Source organism: Mya arenaria, chromosome 4 (assembly GCF_026914265.1).
Source record: "Mya arenaria isolate MELC-2E11 chromosome 4, ASM2691426v1".
Taxonomy (NCBI): Eukaryota; Metazoa; Mollusca; class Bivalvia; order Myida; family Myidae; genus Mya; species Mya arenaria.
Window position 1 is genome coordinate 76,590,228 of NC_069125.1, and position 27,508 is coordinate 76,617,735.

At 38.0% G+C, this 27,508-nt stretch overlaps 1 protein-coding gene across 1 annotated transcript in view; it reads right to left on the bottom strand.

The window, feature by feature from the left end:
• Positions 1–27,508, bottom strand: part of LOC128231886 (tRNA (guanine-N(7)-)-methyltransferase non-catalytic subunit wdr4-like) — an 85,897-nt gene that overhangs the window by 38,101 nt on the left and 20,288 nt on the right. The window contains exon 4 of the mRNA XM_052945139.1: positions 6,925–7,081. Coding sequence (XP_052801099.1) covers positions 6,925–7,081 — 157 coding nt within the window. The remainder of the gene's footprint in view (positions 1–6,924; positions 7,082–27,508) is intronic.

Below are 27,508 nucleotides of genomic sequence, written 5' to 3' on the forward strand. Positions count from 1 at the left end.
CTGATATGCAATTATTATGTATGTATGTGTTATGTTGTTGTGTAAACATCAGTAAAAGTTTATGTAAATTTACTTACTGTTCCAAAAAGCATGACATAAAGGATATTTGTTTATTTCTGGGTAAGATCGTATTTTATTTCACGAGTGTCATAGAAAAACATATTTTCACGATTGGCGAAGCCACGAGTGAAAATAGTTTTTCTATGATCACAAGTGAAATTAAATACGATCTTACACCGAAATAAACAAATTTTCTGTTTCTTTTATGCTTATTTTCGGAGTTTTATTTTTTTCTTAATTACCCCCTTTTTTGAAAAGGGTGTTATTTACGCCGCTGCCTGTGGGCCCGGCGCCCCTCACGCAAAAGTATAGCTGTCAACTTTTCTATGTCCGGTTTGTTGAGAAAAAGTTCTCTGCTATTTATTCTTATAGTTAATTTTTCGCTCATTTTTTAGTGCAAAGCTTTTATGAACAGTAATCAAGGAAGTTTTATAAGTGTAAATATGTTCCAAAAAATAACGAAAACACTTTGATTTTACGCGGGGCATGAATACATAACCAAATTATTACGCTGTCATTTTATGAATGAAAATTTGGAAGGTCAAATGTGTTAGCAAAACAAGTACGGATATTCATTGGATTTTAAACATTTTTCTTTGTTTTAGACTGTTTTTCATGAAACATGGATATTCAGTCATCTTACTGTCAGAGACCAGTCTGTTTCGCCTGAAAACAGGTTTGCTTTCCAGGTAAAGAGTGAATGCCACGCTAGTTTGTTGACAAATTTGAGGCGTGGGTGGGGTAAAAAATATATCAGATTATCTGTAAATTGTTGTGTGCATTTTCCGGGAAGCTCGTTTTACGTATAACAACGACAGACAGTTCAAAATACATTTGAACGATGATATAAAATTATATTTTTGTTCGAACAGTTGTTTTCATCTGTAATTTGTTTGGTATGAAAGCAAATGTTCGAACATTCGATCAGCTTTAAGATGCAGAAAACGTTTGAAAAACGGGATAACCGGTAATAAACGGTAAGTTTTTAATTTCCAAATATTTATTTATTTAAATTTATTGAACATTTCTTTAAATTTTAAACGATTTTTTGCAAACATTTTCTGGTTAAAAGTGAAGTGTTCTGTTTTGAAAAAGGATTTTAAAAGTAGTTCTGAAAGTTGATATTTTCACTCCTTATTTTGCAGTGAAAATATCAAGTCGATAAGCATGAAAGATTGTAGTATCACACTTACTGATTCCAGGTTAAAGCATTAAAATGATCATGATGGTACTTCGTATAAAGAATGAATTCCGAAATTATATAATTAACTTTTGAATAAAACCTGACAACACGAGCATTTAATAACTCTATATAAAAATACTCTACACAAAAAATGTTTCTCCTGAACAGCAGATTAAAGTCAATACCTCAAAAACATATAGAGTTATGTAGAAAAGAAGAATTGTCCCAGTAAAAAAATCAGCATAGAAACAATCAAAGGGAAATATAGAAATATCGTGCACAAAATATTATTTTGCTTGCACACCACTTCTCTTTGACACAGTCAGTATGATGTTTCAAATCTTGAGAAATATATAGTTGTTTAAAAATATACAAAAGGCCATTACTCTTTCAATATTTAAGTTGGAGTTATATAACTTGTCACAAAAGAGCACGTTGTTACTGTGAAAAGGTTTGAAATTGGTATGTTCAATGATTGTAAAGTAATGAACTAATTATAAAAAATAACAAGAGGCCCATGAGGGCCTATGATCTACTGGCATGGCTCTTGTGGTCATTTTCAATCCAGAGCATGTATGTATGGGTAATAGGCAACAAACATATAGTTCACGTTTTGTGTTTGGGTTAGCTGAAAACGTTGCACGTTCAACATCTGAAGACAGAAAGTGTTGTTAGCAGATTTGTTGCATAAACTATTTTAATATGTGCCAAGTAAAGCACATCTGAGGAAAAAAATATTTGCTTTCAAAACTGAACTCCTGGTCAAAATTTCATTACTGTAGCTTTAAAATAAAAAAGTTCAAAAGGTCAAAGTCAAAGACATCCGAGGACAACATTGATGCTCGTTTGCAAATCTGTACACATGGTCCAAATTTCATTGCTGTAGCTTTAAAAACAAAAAAGTAGGTAAAAAGGGGTGGGGCCAGCTTTTGCCCAAGGGGCATAATTTCAACTGTTTTGCTAGACGGTCATCATATGATGCTCCACAACAAATATCAAAGGTATGAGCCTTGTGGTTTGAAACAAGATTTTGAAAATATTTCTTAAATAAGTCTCTAGGAAACTTGTGACCCCAGGGGCAATGCCAGTTTTGACCCCAGGGGCATAATTTGAACAACCATGGTAGCGCACCACTAATTTAAGCCTTATTTAAAATAGCAAGGGTCTGCAATGTTTCAGACAAGAAGATTTTCAAACATTCCCAATTTAAGTTGACCAAACCTGTGAACCCCGGGGGATGGCCAGTAATGATCCCAGGGGCATAATTTGAACAAACATTCACAAGCAATTGTGTTTAGATGGATGCTCAAACACACAAACAGTTTTTCAAACATTTCCCAATTTAAGTATACCAAACCTGTGAACCCGGGCGTGGGCAGTAATGAGCCCATGGGCAAAATTTGTACAAACATTCACAAGCAATTGTGTTTAGATGGATGCGTGAAGGACAGACACTTTGGCCATTAGAGCTAAAAATGGCCATTGGCCTTTCAACATGAACAAGGGAGAGTAATACACAAAACCAACTGCACAACCAAAAAGCAAGTGCTCTCCCTTTAATCCTAGACTCGACTTAACATGTAAACTTGGCTAAAAAAAGACTTCGCTCATGTAGACTTGGCTAAAAATAGACTTAGCTAAAAATAGCTTTTTTTTATACTTTCAAGGCCCATAATCTAGGCATGCATGGGCGGATCTGGGTGGTTGTCGAAAGAAACCGAGCTCTGATTGATATCTATATACTGTACAAGTTTCAAGGAGATACAATAAAAACTGAATACTGTATCGTGTTCACAAGCTATTGTTTACAGATGCACGGACACACATACTATGTACACATAACCATCACATAAGCTCTTCTGGCCAGTAGAGCTAAAAAAGCAGCAATGTTTTTCATAGAATCAAAATGGGGTGAAGGAATTCGATAAATGGTCCTTGTGAAATTATTTGGAAATCAGGTCAATGGTTTATGCAGAGATGATTTTCAAAGTTTTCCATACAGACATATAGTGGTAACTAGCCCCGCCCCTAGCAACCATTTTTAATAATCAATAAAGGGGGAAGGAATTTGACAGAGGGTCACCTTAGGAACATTTCTGTGAAATTATTTTGAAATCAGGCCAATCGCTTCTAAAAAAATTCAATGTTTTCCATCTAGACATACAGTGAAAAGTAGCTCACCCCTGGCAGACATGTTTTTTCTACAAATCAACATGAGGTGAAGGAATTTGATAGAAGTTTACCTAAGGAACAGTTGTAAAAAAAAAATCAGCCATTGGATTTTGATGAGAACATTTTCAAAGTCTTCCATATAGACACACATACATATATATATATAGTAGTGAAAAGGAGGCCTGTCCATGGAGCCCATGTTTTTTACGAATCGACATGGGATTAAAGACTTTGATTCAAGGAACATTTCTGTGAAATTATTTGGAAATCGGGCAAGAACTTTCTGAGAATAAGAAAAAGTGTTTTTCTTTCAGTTGCCATGGCAATAAGAATTCTGCCTTGAACCACTTCAATTAAAGGACCATCCAAGAAACATTCCTGTGAAGTTTGGTTGAAACTACCCTAGTGGTTTAGGAGAAGTTGTTTAAAGGAAACTGTTGATGACATCACTTTGACCTTGACCTACTGACCTCAAATTCAATAAGCATCATATACCTAATCATTACCAACTTGCATACCAAGAATGAAGTTCCTGGGCCCAAGCGTTCTTTAGTTATTGAGCAGAAACTGCTTTTTTACAGTTTACTACGCTGCTTTGACTTAGAAGTGAATACAATAAAGATGTAATATGTGCCTGTCAAAAGCAATAAAACAAACAAATTAAAAAGTGAACAAGAATTGCGATGTGACAAAACCAGGTTTTTAATGATTGGCAGAAGAGATTCAGTTTCAACTGCTTTCTTCTATTTTTTGTAGACCATAACTCTCGGGGCCCAAAACACAATCTCAGGAAAGGTCTCTATAAACTCTTCCTATAAACCAAGTTCGGTCACAATATGTAGACCATTGCTTAAGTTATTCAATACCAACCCTTTCCTTTTAATAGTAACCTTGACCTTGATCCTAGGGGTCTCAAACACATTCAATTGTGGTCTCCATAAACTCTTCGTGTATACCAGGTTTGGTCTCTTTATGTCTAACCTAGCTAAAATTATTCGATACATAAGGTCACTTTGATGCTGCCCTACCACCAGCCTGCCCGAACAATGACGCAAGTCATTCAAATAACTTGTTTTCCCTTTATGAAAATGCGGTTAAGAATATAAAAAATGTGCCTTTCAAAAGCCATTAAAAGAAAAATTAAAACAAGAGCTGTCAAAGTATGTGACGAATGCCCCCGAATGTGACATTGACCTATGAATAAGGTCAGTACATGAAAAGTTAAAGATCAAACAAATACATATGGCAAGTTATTTTAAATTGCCTCTGAACATAAAAAATACCACCCATACTTGACAACTAACATTCTTATGTCCTTATATTCAGCATTCCATTGTGAATAAACACTAAGTGTATCTTTCACCTTAGAGGTAGGGACATGGGTCTTGCACGCAACACGTCGTCTTGGTATGTCGAACACATGTGGCAAGTTATTTTAAAATCTGTCCATACAAGAAAAAGTTACAGCCCGGACATAACAACCAATACTCTGTATCCTTATATGCAGCATTCCATTGTGAATAAACACCTAAGTGTGACCTTGACCTTAGAGGTAGGGAAACAGTTCTTGCACGCGACACGTCGTCTTGGAATATCGAACACATGTGGCAAGTTATTCTAAATTCTGTCCATACAAGTGAAAGTTCCAGCCCGGACACGACAACCTATACTCTATGTCCTTATATGCAGCATTCCATTGTGAATAAACACTAAGTGTGACCTTGACCTAAGAGGTAGGGATACGGTTCTTACACGCGACACGTTGTCTTGGTATGTCGAACACATGTGGCAAGTTATTTTAAAATCTGTCCATACAAGGGAAAGTTATAGCCCGGACACGACAACCTATACTCTATGTCCTTATATGCAGCATTCCATTGTGAATAAACACCTATGTGTGACCTTGACCTTAGAGGTAGGGATACGGTTCTTGCATGCGACACGTTGTCTTGGTATGTCGAACACATGTGGCAAGTTATTTTAAAATCTGTCCATACATGGGAAAGTTAAAGCCCAGACACGACAACCTATACTTTATGTCCTTATATGCAGCATTCCATTGTGAATAAACACTAAGTGTGACCTTGACCTAAGAGGTAGGGACACGGGTCTTGCATGCGACACGTTGTCTTGGTATGCTGAACACATGTGGCAAGTTATTTTAAAATCTGTCCATACAAGGGAAAGTTATAGCCCGGACACGACAACCTATACTCTATGTCCTTATATGCAGCATTCCATTGTGAATAAACATCTAAGTGTGACCTTGACCTTAGAGGTAGGGACACGGTTCTTGCACGCGACACGTCATCTTGGTATGTTGAACACATGTGGCAAGTTATTTTAAAATCCGTCCATACAAGGGAAGGTTACAGCCCGGACACGACAACCTATACTCTATGTCCTTATATGCAGCATTTCATTGTGAATAAACACCCAAGTGTGACCTTGACCTTAGAGGTAGGGACACGGGTCTTGCACGTGACACGTCGTCTTGGTATGCCGAACACATGTGGCAAGTTATTTTAAAATCTGTCCATACAAGAGAAAGATACAACCCGGACACGACAACCTATACTCTATGTTCTTATATGCAGCATTCCATTGTGAATAAACACTAAATGTGACCTTGACCTTAGAGGTAGGGACACGGGTCTTGCACGCGACACGTCGTCTTGGTATGCCGAACACATGTGGCAATTTATTTTAAAATCTGTCCATACAAGGGAAAGTTACAGCCCGGACACGAGTTATTGAGCCGGACACACGGACGAACGGAAGGACGGACGGTGCGATTTTAATATGCCCACCTTCGGGGGCATAAAAAAATAAAATTGAAGGGCCATTATTTGTATGTAGGGTTAAAATGGAGTTATGTTCCTTGTTGTAAGATGGTCGTCAATAATTCTGCGTAGTATTAAGTGCATTGAATGAAGGGTATAGAAGTTTTTTTATTAAAATCCCAACTTGCCCTAAAACTTGAACCTGCCCTTAAACATTAACCTAAGTCAATCAGGGGCCATAACTTGTATAAAGGATAATATGGAGTTATGTAACCTCATTGTGTGAGGGTCCTGAACAATTGTGTGAAGTATTAAGTCAATTGAATGAAGGGTATAGAAGTTATAAATAAATATCCCAACCTGCCCTAAAACTTTAACCTAAGTTCCATAGTCAATCAGGGGCCATAAGTTGTATAAAAGATAATATGGAGTTATCTAACCTCATTATGTGATGGCCCTGAACAACTGTGTGAAGTATTTTGTCAATTGAATAAAGGGTATTGGACTTATAAGTGAAAATCCCAACTTGCCCTAAAACTTTAACTGGACGCCGACACCGACGCTGGGGTGAGTAGTATAGGCCTCCTTATTCTTCGAATAGTCGAGCTTAACAATAGGCAAAACACTTGGAAGTTTTTCATGATCGCACATGCTGCAATTCTTGTTTACAATAACAAATTGTCAATGCTTTATTATTATTGTGCAAAATCGCTACACGCTGCTTACCAGGTCTAGCACCATAGAGAGATGACCTAGGATTAACTGTCCGTCTGTCTGTGTTTCCTTCATGGAGAACTGGTACACGTCCCCCGTCCTGTCTGCCACCACAACCTCTGCCTCACTGTCCGGGAATGCCACTGCTGTACCTCGCCTTGCTATAGGCCTGAAATATACATACAATATTCTCTTTGTCTTATGTAGTACTACTGCCAAAGTTACTAATATAGTAGTTGAGTGTTCCCAGTCATCAACAATTAACATACATAGTAAGTATTTGCTCATTTAAAGTCTTGAAAACATAACAGCTTCAATGAAAAACATTATGTCGTATGAAAAGCATGAATCACGTTTCCATGAAAACTGTTCAACAATTACAGCTATAATGCCGCAGCATACAAGACAAACATACATCAAAGAGCTCAAGAAATGTAATTACTCTTAACAGTCTATTTTCTGAAGTCGGAATATGACATTAAATATAGAATGTGCAGTTTCACTAACATTTTCTTGGTTCTGCCAATGTATGAGTATAAGTCATAAAGTCTAAGATAAGAAGGTATTTTTCAGTATAGATATGTAAGTTGAAAATTGAAAATACCCTTGGTTCATACATTTGTGGTCTTGTTTTATCGAGTACCTGTACAAACTCACCTTTGCCATTCATGCATGGCTAAGCCTCCTTTGTCGACAATATACTTTTCATTACTAATACATGAACAAACCCACCTTTGCCATGCATGCATGGCTAAGCCTCCTTTGTTGACAATATACTTTTCATTACTAATACATGAACAAACCCACCTTTGCCATGCATGCATGGCTAAGCCTCCTTTGTTGACAATATACTTTTTATTACTAATACATGAACAAACCCACCTTTGCCATGCATGCATGGCTAAGCCTCCTTTGTTGACTTAAACTTTTCTAGATAGCAGACCAGCCTATGGAGAACTATTTTGTGAAGATAAGGTGGGAACTATTTTTACCAGATAAGGTATTGTTGTCCCATACTCCAGTGTTTCCTGATAACACAGGAACTACAGAACAATTACCCACTATCACAGACAATCACACAGTTTAATTGGCCTGAAAATACATCAACCTGTGTACACTTTGTGCTTAGATTTGCTTTGGCAACCCTGTAAACGGTGGTATTTAAGAAGAGTCCACATATCATATTTCTTAACACAAGTTTAAAAGCTATAAACATGAGTCAACAGCCTTTTTTTAAATTGAAAATAAATGTAAAAAAATCCTCATTTAAAAAAAGAATAATTTCTTAATGGACATGCCATAATCCCTATCACTTTGTACACAAATGTGATACTGGCAGTGATCTTAGATTAGGTTTTCTATATTTACAAGCATTTTTTGTTGTTTTTACTTAATTAAAGTATCCCGATTTAGAAAGCATAACAGAACAAAACAGAAAAGCAGACAGTAAATAAGCCGTCAGATGACGCTATAAACAAGCTGTCAGATGACACAAATGAATGCATCCACTTTTGGTCACTATACAGTTGTTGCTAATAATGATAATAATGTGTGAAAAGCGGCCGAGTAGACACAAAAAACAAAACCAGTACCAGATTTATAAATAAGCATCCAAGAATTATGCATAAAATAAGGTATTTGTTATCTTATTTTTAGAAATTAATAACTCTTCCACGGAAAAATAATTACAGGCTAGCTGCGGCAATCTCAGAATCTGCCAAACATGGTAATCAAGTATGGTTTTTGAGAATTTATTTTGTTTAGCCAAGCCCAAAAGAAACATTGATAAACAAATAGAAACATACACAGACTACTTATCAAGCGTAATTTTTCAAATTATTCATCTAAACATGAGTTTATCTTACTTGATCATTCATCAAATATAGCTCAAAGAGCGGAAGGGAAGAAATTAACGTTGGTACACGAGGCTGAATCCACCAGGATTAATGAATATTTAAATGAAGCGCAAGAAATATCGTGCCCAAGTGTGACAGAAACTTGTGTATCTGATAGAATGATGTAAATTTATGGAAGGTTACGGCTGTTGTAAGTAATTTGTCTGTGCCGACAAGTGGGGAAAATTCTGTAGTCAAAATGATATTTTTGGACGGCTTTTGCCCCCAACTCTATCAGTTGTCTGTCAAGTTTAATAACTTGCATGCACATCAGTAAATAATAAACCGGAAAGTTGGGTGGAGTGCTAGAGGGTACAATCGGAAAGCTGGGTGGAGTACTGGAGAGGGAATGTTGGGTGGAGTATTGGAGAGGTAAAGAGGGAAAGTTAGGTGGAGTGCTGGAGAGGTAAAAAGGGAAAGTTGGGTAGAGTGCTGGAGAGGTAAAGAGGGAAAGTAGGGTGGAGTGCTGGAGAGGTAAAGAGGGAACATTTGATGGAGTGCTGGAGAGGTAAAAAGGGAAAGTTGGGTGGAGTGTTGGAGCAGTAAAGAGGGAAAGTTGGGTGAAGTGTTGGAGAAGTAAAGAGGGAAATTTGGGTGGAGTACTGGAGAGGTAAAGAGCGGAAGTTGGGTAGAGTGCTGGAGAGGTAAAGAGTGAAAGATGAGTGAAGTGCTGGAGAGGTAAAGAGGGAAAGTTTGGTGGAGTGCTGGAGAGGTAAAGAGGGAAAGTTTGGTGGAGTTCTGGAGAGGTAAAGAGGGAGAGTTTGGTGGAGAGCTGCAGAGGTAAAAAGGGAAGGAGGGAAAGTTAGGTGAAGTGTTGGAGAGGTAAAAAAGGGAAAGTTGGGTAGAGTGCTGGAGAGGCAAAACCAGAAAGTTGGTTGGAGTGCTGGAGAGGGAAAGAGGAAAAGTTGGGTGGAGTGCTGGAGAGGTAAGAGGGAAACTTAAATGGATGGCTGGAGGGGTAAAGGGGGGAGTTGAGTGGAGTACTTGGGAGATTAAGAGGGAAAGTTGGGTGGACGGATGGAGGGGTAAAGAGGGAAAACTGGATGGAGTACTGGAGAGGTGAAGAGGGAAGGATGGCTGGAGGGATTAAGACGGAAAGTTGGGCGGAATGCTGGAGAGGTAAAGAGGGAAAGTTTGGTGGAGTACTGGATAGATAAAACCAGAATGTTGGGTAGAGTGCTGGAGAGGTAAAACCGGAAAGTTGGGTTAAAGCTGCACACTCACAGCTGACAAAAATTCCGATCATATACTTTCATATTTCCATTCGAAAATGATTGCTTTATGGCTTAAACCGTTACTAACGGTTTAAGAAAATGCATAAATCATCAATTTTTGAACTTGAATATAATAATCTGCGATCTACTTTTTTGTCAGCAGTCTTATATAACTGGTTTCCATGGATTTTCGCAAAAATTGGCTGGTTCCAAGACAAAAAATAAAAAGTTGTCAAAACGTTCAATCAGTGAGAGTGCAGCTTTAAGTACTGGAGAGGTTAAGAGGGAGAGTTGGATGAAGTGCTTGATAGGTAAAGAGGGAAAGTTGGATGAAGTGTTGGAGAGGTTAAGAGGGAAAGTTGGATGAAGTGCTGGAGAGGTTAATAGGGAGGGTTGGATGAAGTGCTTGATAGGTAAAGAGGGAAAGTTGGATGAAGTGTTGCAGCGGTTAAGAGGGAAAGTTGGATGAAGTGTTGCAGCGGTTAAGCGGGAAAGTTGGATGAAGTGCTGGAGAGGTTAAGAGGGAAAGTTGGATGAAGTGTTGGAGAGGTTAAGAGGGAAAGTTGGATGAAGTGCTGGAGAGGTAAAGAGGGAAAGTTGGATGGAGTACTGGAGAGGTAAAGAATGAAAGTTGGATGAAGTGCTGGAGAGGTAAAGAGGGAAAGCTGGATGGAGTGCTGGAGAGGTAAAGAGGGAAAGTTGGATGAAGTACTGGAGAGGTAAAGAATGAAAGTTGGATGAGGTACTGGAGAGGTAAAGAGGTAAAGTTGGATGGAGTGCTTGAGAGGTAAAGAGGGAAAGTTGGATGAAGTGCTGGAGAGGTAGAGAATGAGAGTGGATGGAGTACTGGAGAGGTAAAGAGGGAAGTTGGATGAAGTACTGGAGAAGTAAAGAGGGAAAATTGGATGGAGTGCTGGAGAAGTAAAACTTGAGAGTTGGGTGGAGTGCTGAAGAGGTAAAGACGGAAAATTGGGTGCGGTGCTGTAAAAGTAAAGAGGGAAAGAGGAAAAGTTGGTTGGAGTGCTGGAGAGGTAAATAGGGAAAGTTGGTTGGAGTGCTGGAGAGGTAAAGAGGGAAAGTTGGGTTGAGTGCTGGAGAGGTAAAAAGGGAAAGTTGGGTGAGTGGAGAGGTAAAGAGGGGATGTTGGGTGGAGTGCTGGAGAGGCAAAAACGGAAAGGATGAAACTACTAGCAGAAAACTAACACACAGTGTAACTGCAAATTTTATTGAGTGATGCATTTTAGTGAATTGTTACGTTTGGGGGGAATCATGTGCATGTACCTTTTAGCAGGCAAACAGTTGGATTCATATCCAAAAGGTTTGTAAATAACTGCCAACAAAGGCATCATGATGTTCATTACAAAAACTGGATCTTTATTAGAGCGAACATAGCAGAACTTAAATATAATGCATGTATAAACATGTGGACATTTTCAAAGTAATAAAAGACCATAATGGTATCGAAAAAAAACATGTAAATAATATCTTGAGTTGTCAATACATGAAACACAACTTAGCAAAACCATCTCTAACAAAATTAATCTCTGAAAACCAAATAAAAGCTTCCATAAAATGGCCATTCAATGTCACAATAATATAATACAACTCATATTTTGCTATTCAGAGCCTTAATGCAAATTCTGTGTAATAATTTTTCATTCCGCTCTTGTTCCTTTGTTAACAATTGGAGGATTTCTGCTGATGGAACACCCGCCAGTTAGGAAGCGTCTCTTTGATGAACAGCCATCCATAATTACTGTTGGGACATCTAGAGTCCTGAATAGATTTTGAAGTTTTCTCCGAAAGCAAATTGTAGAAAACAAACACTGAAAATCTTTTCTCATTAATATAAAAAAATAAATGACAGCATATACCAGAGTTATTATAATTGTGCTAGTGAATACAACAAAATATCAATGTATGAAGAAGGCTTGCCTTTTACTTTCAATCATTTAAAAAATCAATTTTATCATTTACAGAAAATGAGAATTCCATGAATTGAATATATTTCCAGCTTGGAGGACAAACTTTTGGAATGGAAAATTATTAAGCCATTATGAATGATGAGTTGGACTGATGCAACTAGAGCGATATGTAATAGGACTTGATGAAATTAGTTTGAACATATATTGCAGGAAGGATTGTCAAATTAAAAACAACAACACCAAAGCAAATGCAACAATTTGGCAGGCTTTTAACCTTAAGCAATATATTGTTTCTATAAAGATTGTCATTTCTATTTGGTAAAGATTGGATAAAAAACAAGAGGCCCAAAAGGGCATATGCTCTACTGGCATGGCTTTTGTGGTCATATCAATCCAGAGCATGTATGTATGGGTAAAAGGCAACAGACATATAGTTTATGTTTTGTGTTTGGGTTACCTGAAAACGTAGCACGTTCAACATCTATGCCCAGAAAGTATTGTAAGCAGATTAGTTGCATGAACTATTTTAATATGTGCCAAGTAAAAGTCATCTGACAAAAAAAAAATGCTTTCAAAACTGTACTGCTAGTAAAAATTTCTGTAGTTTTAAAAGTTAAAAAAAGTTGGTCAAAAGGTCAAAGTCAAGGGCATCCTAGGACAACATTGATCAATTTGAACAAACATTCACAATCAATTGTGCTGAGATGGATGCACGAACACACAAAAAGATTTTCAAACCTTCCCAGAAACATGTTTACCAAACCTGTAAACCCTGGTTGTGGCCAGTAATGACACCAGGTGCATAACTTAAACATTCACAACCAATTTTGTTAAGATGAATGCGCAAATTACAGAACTTAAAGCTAAAAAATGGCCTTTGGGCTTTCAACAAGAACAAGGCAGAGTAATTCACAAAATCAACTGCAGAAGCAAAAAGCAAATTGTCTCTCAAAATCCTAGACTTGCAAATTGTCTCCCTTAACTCTAGACTTGAATTTACATGTACATGTAAACTTGGCTAAAAATAGAATTCGCTCATGCCCATAATCTAGGCATGCATGGTTGGATCTGGCTGGTTTTCAAAAGGAACAAGCTCTAATGGATATCTAGATACTGTACAAGTTTCATCAAGATACAATCAAAACTGAAGACTGTATCGTGTTCACAAGCAATTGTATACACAATAGCATTTTTTATACTATCAAGGACCATAATCTAGGCATGCATGGGCGGATCTGGCTGGTTTTCGAAAGGAACCCAGCTCTAATGGATATCTAGATACTGTACAAGTTTCATCGAGATACAATCAAAACTGAAGACTGTATCGTGTTCACAAGCAATTGTTTACAGACGCACGAACGCACGACCGCACTGACGCACATACTACGTACACATTACCATCGCATAAGCTCTTCTGGCCTTTGGCCAGTAGAGCTAAAAATTGATAAGAGAAAACACATAATTTTAGCAATTTTAAGGTAACACTTTAATGAAGAGTGTGAGAAGGTTGATTATTGAAATCATTTGAGATAATATGCATCTGAACATGATTGTGACCACATTTTATAAGAATTGGATAATAAATGCTCAAATGATATTGGTCAAGTTTTTGACAGCTCTGGAACAAATAATGTGATCTGGTTGAGACAACAAGTGAGATATTATCCCCATTAACTTCACACCATTTGCTACAAACTTGGTAAGGAAAGCTGTAGTAGGAGCGAACAAAGTTAATTTGATCAAATTTTAACAATTCAAGGGCCATAACTCCACAGTGAAAAGTGTTTTTTGGCTGTAGATCATACTTGTTTGAGATATTGTGCCATTAAACATTGTCATCCAGTGTATTGAAAATTGGAAAACAAATGTTCAAGTTAGAAAGCTAATAAGGTGAATAAGGTCACATTTCCAAAAACCAAGGTCCATAACTCTAGAGTTAATACTGTGATTCTGCTGTTCATCGACCTCAGTTGTTCTACTATGCCCATAAATATTGTCATTAGGTTTGATAAAAATTGGATGAGTACTACTGAAGTGAAGTTACCTAAATTAGAGAGCTGACATGAAAGTGTAACCTGATGCAGACACCGCAGCAGATGACAGGACTAGAGGTGAAGACCATATGGATAGCATGATCCCTTTATGACTGCCATACTGAGAAGGCAACATAAAAACTCTTTCTAGGAGGCATGAAATAATGGATGGTCAGCAGAAAAAGTTAAAAAAAACACTCTTACAAAGTGTGCATTGAGTAATGCATATTTCACAGCCGGCAAAGCTCAATTAGGGCCAAACAATGGATAGTTCAAACATTTTATGTCAGGCACAAGTGCACTTCACAGTAAATTGAATGTAAAATTTAAAAACCAAGGGCACATCTTTGACGTCTTGGATGTGGTTTCCCATATGTGTGTCAGGCACAAGTCGAGTTTATGGTGATAGTCTGTATGCAAAGATTGGGGTAACCACCTTTCCATGGTCAGTAAAACCACAATAATTGGGGGTTCTACCTTGCCATGGTCAGTAATACCACAATAATTGGGGTAACCACCTTGTCATGGTCAGTGAAACCACAATTATTGGGGCAACCACCTTGCCATGGTCAGTGAAACCACAATAATTGGGGTAAACACCTTGCCATGGTTAGCGAAGCCACAATAATTTGAGAGTTCTACCTTGTCATGGTCAGTGAAACCACAATAATTGGGTTAAGCACCTTACCATGGCCAGTTAAACCACAATAATTTGGGTAACCAGCTTGCCATGGTCAGTGAAACCACAATAATTGGGGCTAACACCTTGCCATGGTCAGTGAAACCACAATACTTGGGGTAACCACCTTGCCATGGTCAGTGAAATCACAATAATTGGGGTAACCATCTTGCCATGGTCAGTGAAACCACAATAATTGGGGTAACTACCTTGCCATGGTCAGTGAAACCACAATAATTGGGGTAAACCCCTTGCCATGGTCAGCGAAGCCACAATAATTTGAGAGTTCTACCTTGTCATGGTCAGTGAAACCACAATAATTGGGTTAAGCACCTTGCCATGGCCAGTTAAACCACAATAATTTTGGTAACCAGCTTGCCATGGTCAGTGAAACCACAATAATTGGGGTTAACACCTTGCCATGGTCAGTGAAACCACAATACTTGGGGTAACCACCTTGCCATGGTCAGTGAAATCACAATAATTGGGGTAACCATCTTGCCATGGTCAGTGAAACCACAATAATTGGGGTAACCACCTTGCCATGGACAGTGAAACCCCAATAAATTGGGTAAACACCTTGCCATGGACTGCAGTACCACAATAATTGGTGTAACCACTTTACTATGGTCAGTGAAACAGCACATGATTGGGTAACCACCTTGCCATGGTCAGTGAAACCAGTGTGGTGGTGGAAGGTGGAACAATGAAAAATCTAGATGTTGAAAAGAGAATATAAATTTTAAGTATTTAAAATCTGGTTGAAAATAGTAGGTAGTGGGTTCTGTGAAGGACATGTTTTAAGCAATTCATCTTTAAAATGGCATTATTAACTACCATAAAGTTGTACATTTTCTACGAGAGTTAAAGTAACTCTACAAGCAAAGCCTGAAATTGTGGGAAAATACAGGGCCAAGTCATCACCCTTTAAACATACTAGTATATTATACTATGAAAAAGATTGTAGTCGAACACTAGTCACAGTATCATTTATAAAACTGCTAATGTTAAAACTGCTATGTTTTTGCCATTTTTGTAATCGATATAGGGATGCGCATGGATTTGGGTTGAGGCACATCCACAAACCATTTAGTCCATGTGGTTGTGTGTGGCTCTAATTATATTTTTTTATTAAATTAGAACTTGTTCAACTGATTAGGAACACTTTCACAAAAGGAATGGTCTTAATAGATTACAACTGGAAAACACAAGAACAGAAAATTGGTGTCTTGAGATTAATTTAATTCATGATCAAACAATCATAAACTGCATAGAAAACTCATTTGGCAGGGCATTTACTAAATCAAAATGAAATCTTCTTTTGTTTATTTGAATATATCTTCAATTCTTTGACAGTCAATCAATACAAAAAATGTTGGAAAAATATTGCTTTGTTTATTAAAATTGCCTTCAAATGGAAGGGAAAATGAGAGAATTGAGGTCTGTCTTCCGGGACTTGAGAAACAGGCAGCTAATAGAAGTTGTACCCACTTTTCTTACTCCATGTCAAACTAATTTGTCAAAATTCACTTTTCTTAACATTAGGTCACAACATGATCATTCTCGTGTCCTTCTAGATATTTCAACTTGTGTATGTTAACCAGATTTGTTTGACATTTAGATATTGAAAATGATGCATTGCCGAGGAAAAATCAATCAGTCGTCATTAATAATACAGCGTTATCATAACAGTAGACTGACAAGAAGCCCGCCCTCCCCAATCCAACATTTCTTTTACTGACCCCTAACTAATGGGGCCATATAATTATTACAATTCACCCATTCCTGCCACACATCGCAAGATTAGAACCCGAGCATAACAATTGTTGGAAGAAATGTTTTGCCTGTAATAGGCCGCCTCTGCTAGATTAAATCAGTCTCCCCTGATGCTGCTATTTGTCTTACACAGATTTAAGAGGCAAACTGATATTAATATTTTTTTCTTTCCATAGAGATAATGTGCATGCATTTCTTGAAAAATAAAGCGTATACAGTGTTTTCGGACACCAAATAGGCCAACAACATGGAGAGAGATGAGAAAGGAACTTGAAGCATTGGCACTAAGTCTTTTTAGTTAGTAAACTAATGCTCATTACCATATCACTGGAAAACAACTGGAAACAAACTTACTAAAGGGAACTCGTGATTTCTTTAAGAACTTCACTGAAACAGTTCAATATCACGTATTAAAAGCAAATGAAGCAGGAAAACAGCAGTCTGAGACAGATGTCCGAGACATATCTACAGCCCAATAAAGCCCACATAAAATATGTACAACAAATCATACAAACGAATAAACTATGCACAGGATCACTTTACACATATATCATGCAACAATTATATGGTCATAAATGTATAAATGCATTTTATTACACAATTTATGTAATAATTATGTATAATAAGGCCCAATATGCAAAAACATTTCTGGTCTACAATGAGAATTAGGTCATGTACAATTGGACATTTCAGTTTAATGATGAATAAATAAGTATTTTGCTTTGTCTAAAAAACATTCACATCCTTAGATGCAAAGAGGCCAGAAAAAGATCATGCTATGAATAAGTTCTGGCGAATCCCCATGTTTGTAGACTCATTGCTGACTATAAACACCATTTTTGGTTGGAAATATTCCACCATCCCATCTCCCTCTTCACAACCCATTATCAGAACTCGTATGTTTTCATTTTAACAGGAAACCAAATGGCTTATTTATTACATTATAGTACACAATAAACACAGCATTAATAAAGAACACGAGGAAGCAGTTTATAAATCTAGATGGATCTGTCACGGACACAGCCAGAATAACATGAGAGACATTTTGCATTTTCTATATATATATAAAGAAACAAATGGTTAATGTAAAAAATGACAAATATAAATGGTTTGTAAGAAGAATCATTAAATAAAAAACAATGAACCAATAAATAATTATTTATTTTTTTGCAGTCTACAGACAGCTTAATATCAGAAGCATGATTGATCATTATAAACAGTGCATGCCATTTAAACCTTTTTTACACACTCATAATTACTAAAGAACTCATTAAAACTCAACATGGGTCTAAAACATTGTTCTTTCAGAGAAATATATTGGCTGACTGATGCTGGGTTGAATTTGTCACCGCTCCACAGCGGCCACACTGGCGACGAGGAACAAGTGTTTGTAATGAGACAGCTAATCAGGCATTGAAAGCGATGGGGGCTAATAAATGATTATGATGGCATCGTCTTTATGGGCAAGTCGTGGAATCAGGGGAAACATTCCCAACACGTCTCTTGTATTTGTCTGTTATGAATCAAAGTAACATCTTATGAATTCTTTTGTTTTTCATTTAATTGCAAAGTAACATAAACTAGAAATGTGTCCATAGGACACGGATGCCCCCACTTCGATTTTTTGTCACAGAAAATAAGCCATAATGATTATTCAGGATAATCTGCACATATAGGATAAGTTTCCATGACTATCGAACTTGATCAAGATATTATGGTCACAAACATGTGTTTAAAGTTTGGTGAGGATTGGACAAACAGTTTTCAAGAATTAGATCGGAAACAATCTTCGGGACGTATTTTTCAAGTCTTTTTTTGCAAATAAAGGGCCCACTCCTAAATGATTAAAGCGATTTCCATGGCTATCGAACTTGATCAAGATATTATGGTCACAAACATGTGTTAAAAGTTTGGTGAGTATTGGACAAACAGTTTTCAAGAATTAGATCGGAAACAATCTTCGGGACGTATTTTTCAAGTCTTTTTTTGCAAATAAAGGGCCGTAACTCCTAAATGACAAAAGCGATATCCATGGCTATCGAAATTGATCAAGATATTATGGTCACAATCATGTATGTAAAGTTTGGTGAGGATTGGACACATACTTTTCAAGAATTAGATTGGAAACATATATTTTTGAAGTATTTTTGGCAAAAAAGGGCCGTAACTCCTAAATGACTAAAGCGATTTCCATGACTATCGAACTTGATCAAGATATTATGGTCACAATCATGTATGTAAAGTTTGGTGAGGATTGGACACATACTTTTCAAGAATTAGATTGGAAACATATATTTTTGAAGTATTTTTGGCAAAAAAGGGCCGTAACTCCTAAATGACTAAAGCGATTTCCATGACTATCGAACTTGATCAAGATATTATGGTCACAAACATGTGTTTAAAGTTTGGTGAGGATTGGACAAACAGTTTTCAAGAATTAGATCGGAAACAATCTTCGGGACGTACGTACGTACAGACAGACAGACGTACGTACGGACAAGGGCAACCCTATATGCCGCCACTTTGTGGGGGCATAATTATGTTGATACTGCTTCAAAATAAAATTATGTTTGTTTCAACACCAAACTCCAGTTTCTATACCAAACAAGCGAGTTTCCCATGCTGCACATTCTGGGATCATTTGAGCTTTCCAATTTCTGTCTTTAGGCCAAATATATATCTTGACATGTGTAGTTATATTAATGTACAAGGCAATGCCAGTCAGACATTGGATCATTTAAAACTGTGTTTATTGGCAATACTGTTTGATGTTAATTTACTGTAAAAAAAAATTATGCATTGTCCAAGGTCAAGGTTGTCAAGTCTTAGCCAGAGTAGAACTTGTACGGATGAAGGAAAAACAAAAAAAATCACAAGGCTTTGAATGGAAAGTGGGCATTTATTCAAACTGCTATAAATTGATGTAATGAAATATATACAATTCCCTGTAACAGCACATCTGGGTGGACAAATCTGCGAAAAAGGAGAATCCGCAGCCACTAACTTTATATCTAACAGAGTTTATTGATTTTGCAATATTTTGTAAAAAGTTTATAAGAAGGCCACATCCTGAAATTAAAAAAAGTCTTTACTCTTGAAGAAATATTCTCCAATCATAGCTTGGAGTTTTCTGAGCAAAGCTAAGCAGAGTAAATGAAATTGCATGAGGACATTATGCTGGAGTGTAGCCATTCTTAATAACAAACAAATCATATTCCATTACATACAACCAGATATTTGTATTATTTCTAACTATCTCTCTCAACAAGCAGTAAACTGATTTCAATTGTTACTATGACTCTGTCTGCTGGTGGCGTTATACATGTTCTTTAATCCCCAGTGCTGACTACACACATTAAATGCCTCTGCTCTAGACCTGTAATGGCATAAATATCATATTAAGGAAACAACTTGGCAATCTTCTCAGAGAACTAAGTACCGCTTTTCTCTGATCACAATAGCAAGGCAACCAATTTATCAGTGACATGGATCCTAACACTTCAGGAAGAAGAAAAATATGAAAACAAGATGATAGAAAAATTGCCCAATAAATATGATAGAATTGTGTTTGTCTTTTTTTTACAACAAAATACTTCTGTGGAATATCACCTAATTACTTGTTTAACATAAGAATATGGAACCCTTAATGTTTACTATTTCAGTTTTTGTAACAAAACATGCAAAGAAAAAGCTCAAATTTGAACAAGGCTGACATCCACAATGCTGGTGCTGGCCTTTCAAGCTTGTACTCATTTTGACTATTGTGATAATACTTTGGCTATGTAATACACCACCAACCACACTTTTTTTTCTTCAGATTTTGCTAATTGCCCCAATTTTTCCCTACTGCTTACGTTATCTTTTTAATCTATTTTTCACTACACCCCATCATATCTATGCACACCATGTTCATTTCTATAATTTGCCCAGCATACCCCCAGCGTCCAGTCAACGATATACATGACATTGCGAAGTGTTAATTTATGGCAATTACCGTAAATGACTGGTTAACCAGTAACAAGCTTTTGACAATTTTTTCTGAGGTCGATTTCAGGCCGATATTGGCTCTTTAGAAATAAGAAATTCAGAAGAAAATAGAATCAGAATCGGTTATTTTCAACATAAGGTATAGGACTGACCGATTTATTGTCTGTTGATGACACGCTAATAAAAGTGACAAGATCGCACCCATCGGATTAAGACGACCATCTGCTTTGTTTCGCTACGATGAACACTCGATATCTTCTAATTGGCAAACACTTGTTATCGGTCCAAAAACAACGTTTTATCACAGGAGACACATGTTTCTGCCTTTATGATAACATTTTTGAATATTGTTCACTGTGTTATTATTTCCATGTCCGAAATAAAACATACGTTCTCCTTACGATTAGGCTTTACGTATATATATGTATATATATCATGCAAACTAACCAGCAGGTTTCAATACAACTTTCATTAATCTTCACATTAATTTATCTGCAATCAACAATGGTTTCTCCTTATTTAAGTCCATTCAACTGCAAACCAAACTACACCTGTGAAATTTTAACTTATTAACACATGTAATGGAATGTGTCGTGTTTGTAGGCTGCAGATCAAACGGTACAATTTGTGACGTCACAGCAGTACGAGCTGTGTATAGCTCAAAGGCGCGTGGCAATGGTTTGTATTTAAATGGGTCAGTTTTTACCGTATGATCGCATTTAACTCCCAAAATTGCGTCTAGACTGGTTAGTACATACCATACGATCGGAAAAAATAAAAATCAATAATTGTCATCTGAGAACCTTAAAATCATGGCCAATATTTGCACTTTCCTGTAGGTGTTGACATTTTGAGAATTAACACGTAAAAAAAAGGTTTTTGCTTTACAAAACTTTTCATTCTCGACAGGTTATCATTTACGATACACCGTCAGAAAGATTATTTTGCTTGTATAAGTATTGCATGGTTAAAATAACAATCGCCATTTTCACGAAAAAAAAAATTGTCACTGTCATCAAACATGGTGGCCAATGGTGGCAGACAATTTTAACATTTTTTCAATGCGTCCTATAACCCATAACATAGATTAAAAGTTTTTCCCCCAAGTTTTCACAGATTTTTTTGCCTACGTCTTATAACCACTATCGTCTTATAACCAGTTATTTACGGTAAGGTAGCTGTTTTGAATTGTCTTAAGGCTATTTCTTTGTTTCTTTTGTCCTATAAATATAAATTTAGTTTTATTTAACTTGTACGAACTCGAGCTGTAATCTACAACTTTGTTTGTACTATAAACGTAGTTTGATCTCTAAAAATTATGCTTTACAGCTGTGAAAGTTTTCAGACGCTATTAATTGTCACCTTATTCGCAATCACCTCAGTTTCTAATGCCCTCGTTAAACTTGTGTGAATGAGAATAAATAATAATTACGCATTCATCCTCCTTTGTAGGTTTAAAGTTCATTAATTTAGAAAGGTAAAATTAACAAGAGACCCAAAAGGGCCTATGCTCTACTGGCATGGCTCTTGTGGTCATTTTCAATCCAGAGCATGTATGTTTGAGTAATAGGCAACAAGGAAGTGTTGTAAGCAGATTAGTTGAATGAACTATTTTAATATGTGCCAAGTAAAGGTAATCTGAGGGTAAGAAATATTTGCTTTTAAAACTGTACTCATCGTCAAAATTTCATTGGGGGGGGGGGGGGGGGGGGGGGCAGTAATGATCCCAGGGGCATAATTTGAACAAACCTTCACAAGCAATTATGACTTTACATGTAAACTTGGCTAAAAATAGACTTCGCTCATGTAGTCTTGGCTAAAAATAGACTTAGCTTAAAATAGCATTTTTTATACTTTCAAGACCCATAATCCAGGCATGCATGGGCAAATCTAGCTGGTTTTCAAAAGGAACCGAGTTCTAATGGATATCTAAATACTGTACAAGTTTCATCGAGATACAATCAAAACTGAAGACTGTATCATGTTCACAAGCAATTGTTTACAGACGATCTGATTTTTTAATACTTTCAAGGCCCATAATCTAGGCATGCATGGTTGGATCTGGCTGGTTTTCAAAAGGAATGAGCTCTAATGGATATCTAAATACTGTACAAGTTTCATCGAGATACAATCAAAACTGAAGACTGTATCGTGTTCACAAGCAATTGTTTACAGACGATCTGATTTTTTAAAACTTTCAAGGCCCATAATCTCACCGGGGATGAGCAAAAAAAGTCACGTGACCACAAATGCAAACGCCAGTAGTATTTTGGCTCGATTGATCGTCAATCAAGGTAAGTTTCTTATCGATATTTGTGTTATACGCGAGAGTTCGTTCAAATGACATAGCGCAAAAAAGAATGCATTGTTTTGTCTTTCGATCGGTGTATTGGTCATCATTCATGTCTGCATAGTTTCCGAGAACACTTCGATACAAATTGTGTCCATGAATGCAAACGCACGTAGGTAGTGTTTTAATGTCACATATTTTGATAAATTGCCGCATTTTATTCAAATGTTTGTTTTTCAGTTGTTCAATAATTGTTTTTAATTGCTTTATGAATACTTTGTGCGATGCAATATGTACAAAAATGCATTTTCTGAAGTATTTCAAATTTGGCAAACGTACGTAGTCTACCTAAAATGGCAAACGCACGTAGGCATCTTATTATAAGGAGCAAACGAATATTTCGTTAGCCTTTAAAAACTGTAAACTTTGAACGCATGTTTGGCCCCAGTCACTTTCAATCCTGATTTTCTGAAAATCTTTTATTAGTAACATACATAACAAATAACATTTAAACTAACTATTCCTTTAGGTGTGAAAGCCCTTTTGCAGGTATAATTAGTATAAACTAATTTTCATGGTAAGCCATAGGCGATATGCCACTTGCATGTTTTAGAAAGGCGAAAGCAGAAGCAGCAGATGATACACGTACAACAACAGCGTTGGTTTCCGCAGAATATATCCCCGCAATTTGCCGTGATGACACAATCTCTCCCGCAAAGGCATTTGCAAAAAACGCGTGGTTGGTTGAGTATCTTTCAGAAGAGAGATCCTTGGGGCAAATTTCATTCAGGAAGAGAGTTCCTGCAGACAAACATAACATTCTGGCAAAGATATCCTGCAGACAAACTACATTTTGGGAGAGAGATCCAGCAGACAAACTACATTCTGGGAGAGAGATCCAGCAGACAAACTACATTCTGTGTGAGAGACCTGCAGACAAACTACATTCTGTAAGAGATCCTGCAGACAAACTACATTCTGGGAAAGAGATTCTGCGGACAAACTACATTCTAGGGAGATATCCTGCAGACAAACAACATTCTGGGAAAGAGATCCAGCAGACAAACTACATTCTGGGAAAGAGATTCTGCTGACAAACTACATTCTGTGAGAGAGATCCTGCAGACAAACTACATTCTGGGAAAGAGATTCTGCAGACAAACTACATTCTAGGGAGATATCCTGCAGACAAACAACATTCTGGGAGAGAGATTCTGCTGACAAACTACATTCTAGGGAGATATCCTGCAGACAAACTTCATTCTGGGAAAGAGATTCTGCGGACAAACTACAGTCTATGGAGAGATCCTGCAGACAAATTACATTCTGGGAAAGAAATCCAGCAGACAAACAACATTCTGGGAAAGAGATTCTGCTGACAAACTACATTCTGTGAGAGAGATCCTGCAGACAAACTACATTCTGGGAAAGAGATTCTGCAGACAAACTACATTCTAGGGAGATATCCTGCAGACAAACAACATTCTGGGAGAGAGATTCTGCTGACAAACTACATTCTGTGAGAGAGATCCAGCAGACAAACTACATTCTAGGAGAGATATCCTGCAGACAAACTACATTCTGGGCAAGAGAGCCTGCAGACAAACTTCATTCTGAGAGAGTGATCCTGCAGACAAACTACATTCTGGGCAAGAGAGCCTGCAGACAAACTTCATTCTGAGAGAGTGATCCTGCAGACAAACTTCATTCTAAGAGAGATATCCTGCAGACAAACTACATTCTGGGCAAGAGAGCCTGCAGACAAACTTCATTCTGAGAGAGTGATCCTGCAGACAAACTGCATTCTGGAAGAGATATTCTGCAGACAAACTACATCCTGGAAGTGATCCTGTAGAGAAACTATGTCTTGGGAGAGAGGTCCTGCAGACAAACTGCATTCTGGAAGTAATCCTGCAGAGAAACTATGTCTTGGGAGAGATATCTTGCAGACAGACTACATTCTGTGAGAGACCTGCAGACACACTACATTCTTGGAGGGACCTGCAGACAAACTACATTCTGTGAGAGAGATCCAGCAGCCAACCTACATTCTGGGAGAGACCTGCAGACAAACTACATTCTGTGAGAGAGATCCAGCAGCCAACCTACATTCTGGGAGAGACCTGCAGACAAACTTCATTCTAGGAGAGAGATCCTGCAGACAAATTTCATGCTAGGAGAGATATCCTGCAGACAAACAACATTCCGGGAGAGAGATCATGCAGACAAACTACATTCTAGGAGAGAGATCCTGCAGACAATCTACATTCTGGGAGAGGGATCCAGCAGACAAACAACATTCTGGGAGAGAGATCCTGCAGACAAACAACATTCTGGGAGAGAGATCCTGCAGACAAACTACATTCTGGGAGAGAGGTCCAGCAGACAAACAACATTCTGGGAGAGAGATCCTGCAGACAAACTACATTCTAGGAGAGAGATCCTGCAGACAATCTACATTCTGGGAGATAGAGAGATCCTGCAGACAAACAACATTCTGGGAGAGAGATCCTACAGACAAACAACATTCTGGGAGAGAGATCCTGCAGACAATCTACATTCTGGGAGAGAGATCCTGCAGACAAACTACATTCTGGGAGAGAGATCCTGCAGACAAACAACATTCTGGGAGAGAGATCCTGCAGACAAACAACATTCTGGGAGAGAGATCCTGCAGACAAACTACATTCTAGGAGAGAGATCCTGCAGACAAACAACATTCTGGGAGAGAGATCCTGCAGACAAACAACATTCTGGGAGAGGGATCCTGCAGACAAACAACATTCTGGGAGAGAGATCCTGCAGACAAACTACATTCTAGGAGAGAGATCCTGCAGACAATCTACATTCTGGGAGAGGGATCCAGCAGACAAACAACATTCTGGGAGAGAGATCCTGCAGACAAACAACATTCTGGGAGAGAGATCCTGCAGACAATCTACATTCTGGGAGAGGGATTCAGCAGACAAACAACATTCTGGGAGAGAGATCCTGCAGACAAACTACATTCTGGGAGAGAGGTCCAGCAGACAAACTACATTCTGGGAGAGAGATCCAGCAGACAAACTACATTCCGGGAGAGATATCCTGCAGACAAACTACATTCTGTGAAAGATCCTGCAGACAAACTACATTCTGGGAAAGAGATTCTGCAGACAAACAACATTCTAGGGAGATATCCTGCAGACAAACAACATTCTGGGAGAGAGATTCTGCTGACAAACTACATTCTGTGAGAGAGATCTTGCAGACAAACTTCATTCTAGGAGAGAGATTCTGCTGACAAACTACATTCTGGGCAAGAGAGCCTGCAGACAAACTTCATTCTGGGAGAGTGATCCTGCAGACAAACTGCATTCTGGAAGAGATATTCTGCAGACAAACTACATCCTGGAAGTGATCCTGTAGAGAAACTGTTTTGGGAGAGAGGTCCTGCAGACAAACTGCATTCTGGAAGTAATCCTGCAGAGAAACTATGTCTTGGGAGAGAGATCCTGCAGACAGACTACATTCTGTGAGAGACCTGCAGACACACTACATTCTGTGAGAGAGATCCAGCAGCCAACCTACATTCTTGGAAAGACCTGCAGACAAACTACATTCTGTGAGAGAGATCCAGCAGCCAACCTACATTCTGGGAGAGACCTGCAGACAAACTTCATTCTAGGAGAGAGATCCTGCAGACAAATTTCATGCTAGGAGAGATATCCTGCAGACAAACAACATTCCGGGAGAGAGATCCTGCAGACAAACTACATTCTAGGAGAGAGATCCTGCAGACAAACTTCATTCTGGGAGAGGGATCCAGCAGACAAACAACATTCTGGGAGAGAGATCCTGCAGACAAACAACATTCTGGGAGAGAGATCCTGCAGACAAACTACATTCTAGGAGAGAGATCCTGCAGACAATCTACATTCTGGGAGAGGGATCCAGCAGACAAACAACATTCTGGGAGAGAGATCCTGCAGACAAACAACATTCTGGGAGAGAGATCCTGCAGACAATCTACATTCTGGGAGAGGGATTCAGCAGACAAACAACATTCTGGGAGAGAGATCCTGCAGACAAACTACATTCTGGGAGAGAGGTCCAGCAGACAAACTACATTCTGGGAGAGAGATCCAGCAGACAAACTACATTCCGGGAGAGATATCCTGCAGACAAACTACATTCTGTGAAAGATCCTGCAGACAAACTACATTCTGGGAAAGAGATTCTGCAGACAAACAACATTCTAGGGAGATATCCTGCAGACAAACAACATTCTGGGAGAGAGATTCTGCTGACAAACTACATTCTGTGAGAGAGATATTGCAGACAAACTTCATTCTAGGAGAGAGATTCTGCTGACAAACTACATTCTGGGCAAGAGAGCCTGCAGACAAACTTCATTCTGAGAGAGTGATCCTGCAGACAAACTGCATTCTGGAAGAGATATTCTGCAGACAAACTACATCCTGGAAGTGATCCTGTAGAGAAACTGTTTTGGGAGAGAGGTCCTGCAGACAAACTGCATTCTGGAAGTAATCCTGCAGAGAAACTATGTCTTGGGAGACAGATCCTGCAGACAGACTACATTCTGTGAGAGACCTGCAGACACACTACATTCTGTGAGAGAGATCCAGCAGCCAACCTACATTCTTGGAAAGACCTGCAGACAAACTTCATTCTGTGAGAGAGATCCAGCAGCCAACCTACATTCTGGGAGAGACCTGCAGACAAACTTCATTCTAGGAGAGAGATCCTGCAGACAAATTTCATGCTAGGAGAGATATCCTGCAGACAAACAACATT